This window comes from Aquarana catesbeiana, linkage group LG03 (assembly GCF_042186555.1).
Source record: "Aquarana catesbeiana isolate 2022-GZ linkage group LG03, ASM4218655v1, whole genome shotgun sequence".
NCBI classification, from domain to species: Eukaryota; Metazoa; Chordata; class Amphibia; order Anura; family Ranidae; genus Aquarana; species Aquarana catesbeiana.
The window spans coordinates 110,833,874-110,846,507 of NC_133326.1; the positions used below are offsets into that span (position 1 = coordinate 110,833,874).

General features: G+C 41.4%; 1 protein-coding gene across 1 annotated transcript in view; it reads left to right on the top strand.

Moving 5' to 3' along the window:
* The first annotated feature begins 3,378 nt into the window (after window positions 1–3,378).
* LOC141131560 (uncharacterized) overlaps window positions 3,379–12,634 on the top strand; it is an 81,700-nt gene continuing 72,444 nt past the window's right edge. The window contains exons 1-2 of the mRNA XM_073618965.1: window positions 3,379–3,452; window positions 3,993–4,144. Coding sequence (XP_073475066.1) covers window positions 4,004–4,144 — 141 coding nt within the window. The 5' untranslated portion in view covers window positions 3,379–3,452; window positions 3,993–4,003. The remainder of the gene's footprint in view (window positions 3,453–3,992; window positions 4,145–12,634) is intronic.

Below are 12,634 nucleotides of genomic sequence, written 5' to 3' on the forward strand. Positions count from 1 at the left end.
ATGCAGGTAAACCGCAGCACATTAGTGTGAAAGCAGCCTTATTAGGGGGCTTAGAACAGTAAATTTACATTTGCAGGGTGGTAAAACCCTATAGTTGTGTTTTTATCACTCCTTTACCAACTGCAATCCCTTTAGCTGCAGTAACCAGAGGTGCACATATGTTACAGCCGCAGCAGTAGTTATACGCCCTGTCATGGTTGGTGGATGTAGCACTGCCAAGCATGACCCATTCAAGTGAATGAGGCAACTCTGCAAGTGCCCTGAAACCTTGTGCAGTACAGCAAGCAAGGGGTTAAAGCAGGCACCGTTGTATTGCTTTCTCTCCACCTGCTTTACCACATTGGACCCCGCAGAAGCATGCAGTTGCTGGGAACTTGCAGAGTTTCCCATTTACTTAAATGGGTCACAATTGGCAGGCGGTAGCAGCCACCAAAAGCAACAGGGGACTTAATTCCTGCTGCTGCATGTGTACACCTTTGTCTGCTACCTAGGGTAGGGATTGGGGGTCGTAAAACCGTGACTCAACAGGAGGGTTTTAGCACCCCCCAACTTTACGTGTGAACAAGCCCTAAGAGTTATGCTGCCAAATGCAACTAAGGGCTCGTTCACAAGTGCAGCAGTCACTGCTGCTCCTCTGAAAAGCGATCGGAGTGTGTTTGACAGGTGGTGAGGAGGCAATATGTTGCCGCCTCCAACACCTTATTTAAACCCATGATTGCCATGCAATGCACTTGATTGCGACATTGTAGAGGTTTAAATCTGGTGTAAGGAGGTGACTCTGTGCCTCATGATCTTTGACTTCTCCCATGTTGTTCAGGTAGATCTCCACTGCTTTAAGGTTGCCTAGCCCTGGTTTAGCTGGACAGCCATGTCTTGATAGGTTTACAGTTGTGCTATACTCTTTCCATTTTCGGATGATGGATTGAACAGTGCTATATGAGTTGTTCAAAGCTTGGGGTATTTTTTTTATACTTTTATACTGCTTTAAACTTCTCCACAACATTATCCCTGACCTGTCTGTTGTGTTTCTTGGCCTTCATGATGCTGTTTGTTCACTAAGGTTCTCTAACAAAACTCCGAGGGCTTCAAAGAACAGCTGTATTTATACTGAGATTAAATTACACACAGGTGGACCCTATTTACTAATTAGGTGACTTCTGAAGGCAATTGGTTCCACTAGATTTTAGTTAGGTGTATCAATAAAAGGGGGTGAATACAAATGCACGCCTCACTTGTCAGATATTTATTTGGAAAACATTTGGAAAACCATTTATCATTTTCTTTCCACTTCACAATTATGTGCCACTTTGTGTTGGTCTATCACATAAAATCACAATAAAATACATTTACGAAGAGGTTGTAACATGACAAAATGTGGAAACTTTCAAGAGGTACAAATACTTTTTCAAGGCACTGTATAAGGAGTGCTCATACAAAGTGAAAAAAAAAGCAGTGAAATACTAAATTATGGCCACTAGATGGAGCCAACGATCATAAATATGTTAGACAAAATATAGAGATTGTTCATCACTGCTGTGCAACTGGAAATGTGAGACATTAGCACAGTGATTTTTTTTTTTTTTAGAACTAGACCTAGTATATTTATAGGGCAGTATACCCGGGAAACCCCAAAGAAAAGCTTTCTAAAAGGTTTAAAGTTGGAACTGATAGCCAGTGGGCCATCCGATTACTAGCAAGGGCTGATGTTCACCCTCTACAGTGCTGTCACATTTGCTTCCCCCCCACAGAGTCAGGTATACAAAAGCCCAATTTTCTTTTCAGTCTCAAGTTTCCTATTCTTCATATTCTTAGACTACCCATAAATATGTATTGACAGCATTGATTTGAGGCAGGTTGATTGACAATATCACACCTATGGATACCCATGATCTTGCTGTTCACTCATAGTCAGCCAGGTAAGCGCACGTGCCCTATTCACACTGACCTGCTGCTTAAGGAAAGCTGACTTATTATATTTCTGGAAAACTATTTTGGTGTATTTACAAAAACGTGCAGAGTTATTCATCTTGCAAAATTGCATGTGCATTCCTTCTGCAAAATCAAATGTTACTAGGCTATTTTCTCTGCAGGTCAGATGTTCTTCATTCGTTAGAATAATGTGAATCTGGAAATTACCCCATTATGGCCACTTGATTGAGCTAAAAAACATATTTATTTATTTTGATCCTCAGCTCCATCTAGTGTCCATATGCAGTATTTTCCAGATTTACGCACTTCTTATAAATGAGGAACAACCAACTTGGAGAGAAAATGTATATTAGGTTTTGCAGGATGAATAGCTCTGCGCATATTTTATAAATACACACCTATGTATTTTTTGTGCAGTCATGTGGGCAATTGGATCTGGCCTGTAGGTCTAATTGCTTTATTATTCCTATGATCTTTCTTACATATTAATAGCGCTAGACTGGCATTCATGACAACCAGAACAAATTTGTGCACTTGACCGATTTCCCAATCTTGGTAGTATGATGATCCTTGCACTGCCCACCCACCCACATTTTTCACAGTATGGTACTAGTGACAAAGTGTAACGTCTTATAAACTTATAGACTAAATATAACCCCCCCCCCCCCAGCTAATTTTTTAATACTAGTTTCCACCTGCTTTTTTTTCCTGGGTAATGAAGGAAGTGATGTGTGAGTCCAGGTGTACCTGGGCATCTTCAGTAAATATAGTGGTAGCTTCTTTTGTTTTACCTATCCCTGACATTATGCAAATAAAAATTGCATTTAAAGAAGAGCTATCATATTTTTTGTTACAGTTCTGTCCCCTATGGGACAACGTACATGTAGCACTTTTTCCCATGTTGCTAAGTGCTTTCAAAGCATAGGTTTGGGGTTCGACCTGCCCTCCTCGCCTCCTGCTTCAGCTGATCTGACAACAGCTTTGAAGGAGACAGCTGATTTATAAGTGAAACTTGTCTCTGCTGGGAACAGTTTCCACAGACAAGCAATGGCAAGAGGAATGCAGAGCATGACGTGCCCCTTCTTCCTCTGAATTCCTCTTGCGGCTGCAAGTTCTCCGAGCCAAGACAACAGGCTGCACTTATGAATCAGCCGTCTCCTTCAAAGCTGTTGTTGGATCAGCTATGGCAGGAGGGGAGCGAAGCAGGTTGGACCTCACCTAACTATTGTTAGAAAAAACTTAGCAACATGGGACAAATTATTACATGTACTGTACTTGTCCCAGAAGAGACAGAACTGTAACACAAATTAAATCGAGAGATCTTTTTTGAAATGTTTTCTTGTACGTTCTATCCTATCATTGTTTTGGGAGAGAAGTGCCAGCACTGGTGGTGTTTGCTGTTTTCAGTCATGGATAGCAGGGTGTGTGTTGGATGTAATATACAAAGCAGACGGTTGAGTCAGACCTGTTTATAGTAACAAGCAGGGAGCAGCACCACACTCTTCACACTTCTACATCCTCAGGTAAGTGATGGGATGATCTTTCTGTGCTTTTCAGCTCCAGCAGAAGACAATCAGATGTGCTGTGCACTCAGTGAGGTGTCAGTGAAGATCCTTTCTCCAAAAAGAGCCAGTGCAATTTCCCCCAGTGCAAAGTCACCTAGAGCAATCTACTTAAAGAGAACCTGTACTGAAATATGTAAGCTATCGTTGCAAATCTCCCTCTCAAAATGCTAGTTGTCGACCTGACCTGGTACAGATATGCTGAACAGGTATTCAGACTTCACTTGCTGCATACTTTTTCTAGGTCAGTAACTTGGAGAGTTTTGTAAAGACAGCAGGACAACCAGATTGTTCAAAAGAAGGAAAGAAATGGCACCCTTTGAATTTGCTCTCTGCAGGTTTCCTTTATACAATCCTTTTTTTTTCTTTTTTCTTTTATTAAATCCACAATAGTTGACACGTAACTATAAAATTATGTATTGTGTAATACATGGGGGTTATGCTGAGTGTAAAAAAATACAAGGCACTGTCCCAAAGCATATGGTTATTTTTTTCTTACAGGTCACTTTGAAATGGATTCCAGACCTGACTGGGTTGAGGACATTGACCAGCCTGCAATGGTAGTTCTAGCATGTAATCACTTATCCAGGATGGCAAGAAGAGCAAATCATATCACAGAGGAGGTGACTAAGATAAGGCAGAGAGTAGACAAGGTGAGCTTTAAACAGTTATATTCTCTCTTTAAATTGGTTATAAACCTTTTAAGTGAAAAATGATCAAACATTTAGAGTATGTACTAGCCTCAGTCTAAAGCACCTAGTGTGGCTTCTATCTGCTCTCTCTTCCCTCTGGTATTTGCATATTGAGTATTTGAGTGATTTCTGACAGCTAATGCCAACACTACAGAATCCCGTGGGATAGTACCCCCACCCCCCCCCCCACCCCCATTACATATAAGGTGATTGATTGACAACCGCAGCTGTGCATGTTTCCCTATGAGACTGTGTAGAGAGGAATGTGTCTTTTCCCTACCCTCAGATTACACTCAGCTCCCTGCTCAGTGTGTGATGTCAGGTTGCCACCCTCTGTCTTCTGAAGCTCTGAAATGCTGTGTAAAACATGTGCTTTAGGAGGTTATAGTGAACAGAGGGCTGCCGATAAACAGGTACAACTTATGTAGGAGGATTTGTTTTATCTATGTGTATCAATACAAAACAGAAACAGTACTCAAAATGCCTCATCCGTAAATCTGTGAAGAAATAAAGAAAAAGAATTCCAAAAAAGGAAAACCTGTGGTCGGACTTTAAAGGCACAACAAACAGTAGAAATATACAAAAATATTAGCATTTATTGAAATATATTTATATAATACAAACAACAGGAACATGAAAGAAACATCGATAAAAATCATATATACAAAAAACAATCTATATATGATATGAGCCCTAATGCATCTACGCGTTTCGTTGTACACTTCTTCAGGACACATTTGGTGTTCAGTAGTTGCAAAGAAGAGAATCTTGCAAAAGGAATCACATATTAATTAATCAGTGATCGACAAAGTAATTTCCAACAAAGGGAAAAAGCAAGGTGGTGCAATGAGGTCAGAGCGAATCACCAGGCAAACAACACTCAGGAACCACCTGTGAATCAATGATCATGAGTCTTCAGACTTCGGAGTCTTTGAAGAGTGTCCGGATTTTCGTTACATTGCCGTATCTTTATCTATCTTGGATGATAACAGCCCAGATCTGGATTCATTACTTTTGATATATGGCCAAATTTCTTAGTCTGTGGCTACCTCTGACTGGGGGATTCCTATATTCTCTGATATGAACAATCTATGATTATATCCGGTCTTCTATGAATATTCACTTTGATACGGCATCCCCTGTTTGAAAGTATCATACCTAGACACTCGTGATCATTGATTCACAGGTGGTTGCTGGGTGTTGTTTGCCTGGTGATTCGCTCTGACCTCATTGTGCCAACTTGCTTTTTCCCTTTGTTGGAAATTACTTTGCGATCACTGATTGATTAATATGTGATTCCTTTTGCAAGATAGTGAGACCCCTTTCTCTTCTTTGCAACTACTGAACTCCAAATGTGTCCTGAAGAAGTGTACAATGAAACACGTAGACGCATTAGGGCTCATATCATATATAGATTGTTTTTTATAGATTGTTTTTTTATGATTTTTATTGATGTTTCTTTCATGTTCCTGTTGTTTGTATTACCGTATATACTCGAGTATAAGCTGACCCGAATATAAGCCAAGACACCTAATTTTACCACAAAAAAACTGGGAAACTTATTGACTCGAGTATAAGCCCAGGGTGAGAAATGCGCAGCTACTGTAAGTGCAAAAGAGGGTCAACAATGCCCATTTGCAGCCTCACTGTGCCCATTTGCATGCCTCACTGTGCCCATTTGCAGCCATAGGTCCCCCAAACTTCAAACTCAGTAGTTAAGGGTTCCTAGATGCCCCCTAGCTGCAGCCAAAATTTGGGGTCTCTGGACCCAAAGGTTCCCGAAATGACATTGCTGCAGATGGACGCAGTTGACCAACTTCGGGGCCCCCTATCTCAGGGCCACTTGGTGCTAGGAACCCCAAACTTGATGTGCAAACCCAGTGAACTAGCACTACAACATATCCAAAGCTAGGGTTCCTAGCACCAAGTGGCCCTGAGATACGGCCCCAAATTTGGTTTGGAAAATTTCAAGCACTTTTCTGCAGCAGAGAATGACATTTTTCGAACCGACTTTGGGGCCTTGTATCTCGGGGCCACTTGGTGCTAGGAACCCCAACTTGGGTACGTTGTAGTGCTAGTTCCACTGGGTTTGTACACCAAATTTGGGGTTCCTAGCACCAAGTGGCTCCGAGATACGGAGCCCCAAATTCGGTTCAGAAAATGTCATTCTCTGCTGCAGAAAAGTGCTTGACTCGAGTATAAGCCAAGGGGGCATTTTCAGCACAAAAAAAGTGCTGAAAAACTCGGCTTATACTAGAGTATATACGGTATATATATTTAAATAAATGCTAATATTTTTGTATATTTCTACTGTTTGTTGTGCCTTTAAAGTTCGACCACAGGTTTAACTTCTTTGGAATTCTTTTTCTTTATCTATGTGTATCACTTGAGGCTTGTCACTTCAGTTGGTATAAGTAATGCCGCGTACATACGAGCAGAATGTCCGACAGAAAAAGTCTGCCAGAAGCTTTTCATCGTCTATTCCGATCGTGTGTATGCCTCATCTGACTTTTTTTCTCGAAAATTCTGACGGACCTAGAAATGGAACATGTTCTAAATATAACCAATTCCTATCGGGAAAACCGATCGTCTGTATGCTGTTCCGACGTACCAAAAACGACGCATGCTCTGAAGCAAGTACAAGACAGAAGCTATTGGCTATTGAACTTCCTTTTTCTAGTCCTGTCGTACGTGCTGTACGTCACCGCGTTCTTGACGGTTGGACTTTGGTTGGACTTTGGTTTGACCGTGTGTAGGCAAGACCGCTTGAATGGAATTCCGTTGGAGTTCCGTCGGAGAAACCTTCAGAGTTTATTCCGATGGCAAAACCGGTCGTGTGTACAGGGCATAAGGGTTTACAATCACTTTAAGGGAACTGTACTGTATTTTAAGTTAGGGCGAATTTCCATGAAAGTTATTTTTGACTTTTTTTTTCATTTTCTGTAAAATATTTTCAGGGTTTTTTCAAATATAAACTCATAGTTTTATATAGGTGCACATAATAACTTTGCCGAGTGAATAACAGAAAGCCATTTTAGCGGTCTAGAGTGTTTTGTTCATACTAGGGGGTGTATTTCATAAATGCAACTTGTCTAACTAAAGTCTATAGGCTGTATTTATAAAAAATGCATGGCAATTCTCCCAGTGAATGTGTTATTAGGCTATTGAATGGTTTTCATTGATTTAAAATCGAAGACACCACATTTAGTCACTAAATGGCACTAAGTAGGTACCTAGCCCCATCGAGTGGCAGAATGTAGTGTTTTACATCTTAAATCAATGAAAGAATCTGACCAGCACAGGAAATAACCTAATACATGCATTCTCGCTGGGTGAATTGCTATGCAATTTTTTTTTGTAAATTATAAATAAACCCTATAGACTTGGCATGGCATTGACAGAGAAGAGCAGTAAAGTACCAATATTATGCAGAATTGGTACACAGTAAGTACAGCCTGCATAAATAGTGAGCAGATATGTATGCATTTGATATATATGATATTAGTTGTATTAAAGATACACGGGAGCTGTTATTGCTAGCATGTTTACAAAGGTCCAAGCTTCAGATCAATAACTTACAAGTTTTCTTTGGTGCCTCCTATATTTCTCACAGTCCTTTTAAAAAACTATTGAAACACATTTTTTACAATATTGACCAAGAAAACACTGGTAGAACATACAAGCTCCACCAAGGTTAAACTCTGGCTGGATTTGCTATTCACTGCTACATGCTTCTTTAAAGTGATACTAAACACACACTATTTCATTTACATTGTCCCTTCTATTTCTGTGTGTGGATAATGGCACTGGAATTATTTAGATTAAAAAAAGCATCTAAGTACCTTTTTCCTAATCAATATACAGCTGTCATATGACCCAGATCTTTCCCAGTCTGTCTGCAGGGAACCATAAGCAGGAGGAGCTTCTAGTCCTCTGCTGCTGGTCACATGTTTAAAATAAAAAAAACAGCCTTCGGAATACAAAGTAAAAATAAATATCAATAAAGTGTGAGCCGGCACATCGCTCTCTCCCCGGATCCCCACCACGGGGCATCAGTCTCAAGCATTTCCCGGCGCTCGGAAAGAAGAGGAGGAGGAGGAGGAGGGGACACCGGAGCAGCACATAGGTTTCCTGCTGTGTCCCAGATCCGTGCAGGAAGAAGCATAACAACAGTTGTCTACTGCAAAACAAGACATGCTTGAAAAGGATAAGTAAACATTTGGAATATGAAGACAGTGAAGACAAACTTAAAGCGAGATTTCCACCCATTTAAAAATCAGCAGCTACAAAAAGTGTAGCTGCTGACTTTTAATAAACAGACACTCACCTGTCCCACGGTCCAGCGATGCGGCCACCCAAAGCCTCGCTCCTCTCCCCCTCCTCTCCACGGCGCCGGCATTGTAAGTGTGAGCGCCCGGCTGTGTCACCTTGCGGCTTCACAGCCGGGTGTGCACTGCACATGTGCGAGTCGCACTGCACTGTCTTGAATGGCCAGGCAATCTTCTGGGACCTATGACGTGTCTCAGAAGATTGCAGGGAGGGAGGGGGGAGAGGTGAACCTCTGCTCAGTGCTGCGGTGCCAGGAGAGGAAGTGGGAGCTGGGTACACACATGAACTAACATGATGTGGGCGGATTTCTGTCATGCCCCTCCTGCCTGTGTTTTGGAATAAGAAGGAGGTGAAGCCATCATTAATCTACATCTAATATCCCGCCTTCATTTTGTTTAGCTGGTTAGTGGGCATGGATGAGGGGGGAAGGAGTGGGCTGCCATTTACTACTGTGTATAAGCCCACATGTGTGACTCTATAGTCACCTGGGCTGCTCAGATGTGATAGGGAAGAAATGCTCAGCATAGAAACTCACTGAAAACTGAGCATGTGCAGAGTTACCACCATAGCTGCAAAATCCCTAGCTGAATTGGGGAAATGAACAGAAAGGGGAGATAGAGAGCAGCAGGATAAACCAAGTTTTTTGCAGTATACAGAAAATGAATCTCGTAGTGATTGAGTGAGTATGAACAGCATGTACTACAGCATTATTGATAGTTTTTTATGATGTGGGTTTAGTGACACTTTAAAGAGGAACTGCAGTCTGCTCACATAATTTGTAATAAAAACATCTTTGCCATTCTGAATCTTCCCTCCAACCACTTTGCATATTATTTTATATATTCTGTGATTCTGTACTTGCCAAATATGCTGCAGAAATCTCCTTCCACTGAGTCTGGCTGCATCCATTTTAACTGTGGACAGCTGAAGCTGCTGCCTGTTCACTTCCTGGATTTACACATACACACAGAGGCACACCTCCTGCTTTGCAGCCCTGCTGCTCTCATTGGCCCTCTTATGACTCATCCCCCTCCCTTCCTGCAAACTCTCATGAGTGTGAGAGAGAGAGCTGTGCATGATGTCATAAGCCTAGGCTAATGACCAGACAAGAAACAGGAAGTGGGCTGTTTAAGGCAGGGGTATCCAAAAATTTTTCAAAGAGGGCCAGATTTGACAGAGTGAACAAATGTGTGAGGGCTGACCATTTTGCCTGACATCCTTTGAACCATTAAAATTCAGTCTAAGTGTGTTTGTCCGAGCACTAATACACTGACAACGTCAGATGATGACGAAACACGTCTGGGAGGGTACGCACTGACGTCACCACGCTTTCGGAGTGAGAGAACGGGCTCCGTTTTGTTTGTATGCCGGACGGCTTTTCGTAAACGCAACTTTGCAAATTTAAATGTAAGTGACTACTTGTTTTTTAAATAAAATATCTGGAGGATTTTACACTATGGCAAGTCTTTCTTTCCTCTGAGTTATCCGGGTTTTCCTTTGCAAAATGGGGATACGTGGACATCATATGTGAGCCTGGAGATTTACCCCCCCATCGGAACACCAGGAGCGCCAGCAAGCTAAAAGGCCTTGGCTGGGCTAAAGCCACTTTCCCTTTTATGCTTGCCATCTGGTAAGCAGGATCAACTACTACGGTGGATTGACACTATTGCTTATAGGTGCACGGTGGTGGTGTTTTTACTCTGGAAGGATTCAAAAATTCCTTTTTTGATGTTATCTGTATGGACTATTATTTAACTTTTAGCGCAGCTTATTTACAGGACTAATACACTGCCCAACAAGAATTATCTTGCCTTTGTGTGTGTTGAACAGATTAGCTTGGGCATGTTATTTGGATATATATATATCTTTTGTGGCCCCCAACGAACCCTCGAGCACCGCTCAGGACTAAGGATGAGCCCGGGTGTGTTATTTGGATATATCGTATTTATTGGCGCATAACACACACAGGCGTATAACACGTACCTTCACTTTAACCTCCCTGGCGGTATGATTATTTCAGATTTTAGGTGCTGAAAGCGGTACAATTATTTTGCACAGAAATTTGGCGTTTTATATTGTAAGCCTATAATTCTTAGGAATAATTCACTTTAATCTGTCCAAACCAGAGTCTAGTAGACATCCCGGGTATGATAAAGTTTGAAAAACTAAATAAAAAATTATAATCTAATAAATAACTATAAATAATTATACCAAATAATAATATAATAATAATAATAATTATTCAATAATGTAATCAAATCAAAAACACTGAAATTTGCTCAGTTGCAGAATTGTCGCTTTCGTTACTTTTAGTGTTTGGTGACGGATTTCCCCACAAATCACTATCACTCAATTCTGCGAGTGATTCTAATTTATTATCGCTGTTTTCTAGCTGGTCTAAAGCCACTTTTGATGTAAAGGGACGGTTTTGGTTGCTATGGACAATCTCCAGTTTCCTGGCAGAAAGAACAGTATATATAATATAAAACTGCATGCAGGGCACTGGAGAAACCACTAGGGACAAAGGGGATGTGTAATTATTTTATACAGCACTGTAATCTGTAAGATTACAGTATACTGTATCTGTACTGTGTGTTTCACTTTTTGAATTTGGAGCCGAACTCCGTCCCCGTGCCTCGCAACGCTCGCAGGGGACGGAGCTCGGCACGATGAATCGAGCGAGACACGGCGGCTCACCAATCACAGCGGGGAGACATCGCAGGATCCAGGGGACAAGGTAAGTATCCTCTACATGGATCCTGCGATGCGATCCCGAGTCTGGCTCGGGGATACCGCTTTTGGTATTGAAAATCCACCCCGAGCCAGACTCGGGAATACCGCCAGGGAGGTTAATAGAGAAGTTTCAGGAAAAAACTTAAATTTTAAATAAACAACTGTGAAGCAAAATAAAGGTCAGTGCCCATCAATGCAGCCTAATCAGTTTCCATCTGCAGCCTCACAAGTGCCATTAATGCAGCCTTACCACTACTATGAATGCAGCCTTACCATTGCCAGTGCAGCCCGATCCATGCCCATCTGCAGCCTCGAAGGGGACAGGGAGGGGGGCGGGACGAGCGCCGACAGAGTACATACAGGAAAATCTCCTGTTTTCTCTGAGGCCTCTTTAATACAAAGTCCCGCCTCCTATGATAGACAGAACAGTCGTCCAATGCCAGCCCAGGAGACAGGACTTCCTATTACAGATGCCTCTGTGTAAACAGGAGATTCTCCTGTATTTAATCTGAGGGCACTCGTCCTGCCCCCTCCCTGTCCCCTCCGTGGCAGCATCGATAAATAAATACGATATATATCTTTTGTGCCTCTGGGGCCCATAAAAGATATATATATATCTAAATTACCAGGGGGGCCGTATAAAACCGGAAATTGTGGCCCGCGGGACGGACTTTGGACATGCTTGGTTTAAGGTTTTTACTGGCTAAAAAAAATGTTTTACTATCCAAAGTTAAAACAACAAGGGCAGAAAATTAAATAGATGGAAAGTTGAAAAAATGACTGAAGGTCCACTTTAAGTTCCCTCTGGACTTCATGGATGTTCTTCAAATTATGATCTATTTGTTTTCTAGTGGATGACCTTGCTTCAAAACGCTTTCTTTTTATACTATGCAGCAGTTTTGTAGCGTTTTGACTGTACTGGCTGCCATGTAGAATATTATATTGACTCAGTATTAAACCGTCTTACAGATGACAGCAGTGCAAACACTGCAAATGCACCAACCAATACAAACTACCTTTTTGAACTGTTTACTCAAAATAAATACTCAATAGACAAAAGCTCATAAGATACATAGTAACAGACCTTCAATACAAAAAAAAAAACAAGGGAAACACAATGAAAGAAGAATAGATATATATCAGCTAGCTATAGGGAACTAAACAAGTTCAAGGTCCATTGATGAAAATGACAATATTATATATATCTTATGTGTGTATGGCATCCCTGACCCAACCTCCTTCTCGTTGTTAGGAAGCAATTAGTGTTGTGTTGAATTTTATTTGACTGTAGTTTTTTTCCCCATTTTGGTAAGCCAATATCAATGTGCTTTCCCCTCCCTCTTCCATAAGTAACATATTGAAGCTCCTCTAATGCACAATGTGCTTGTA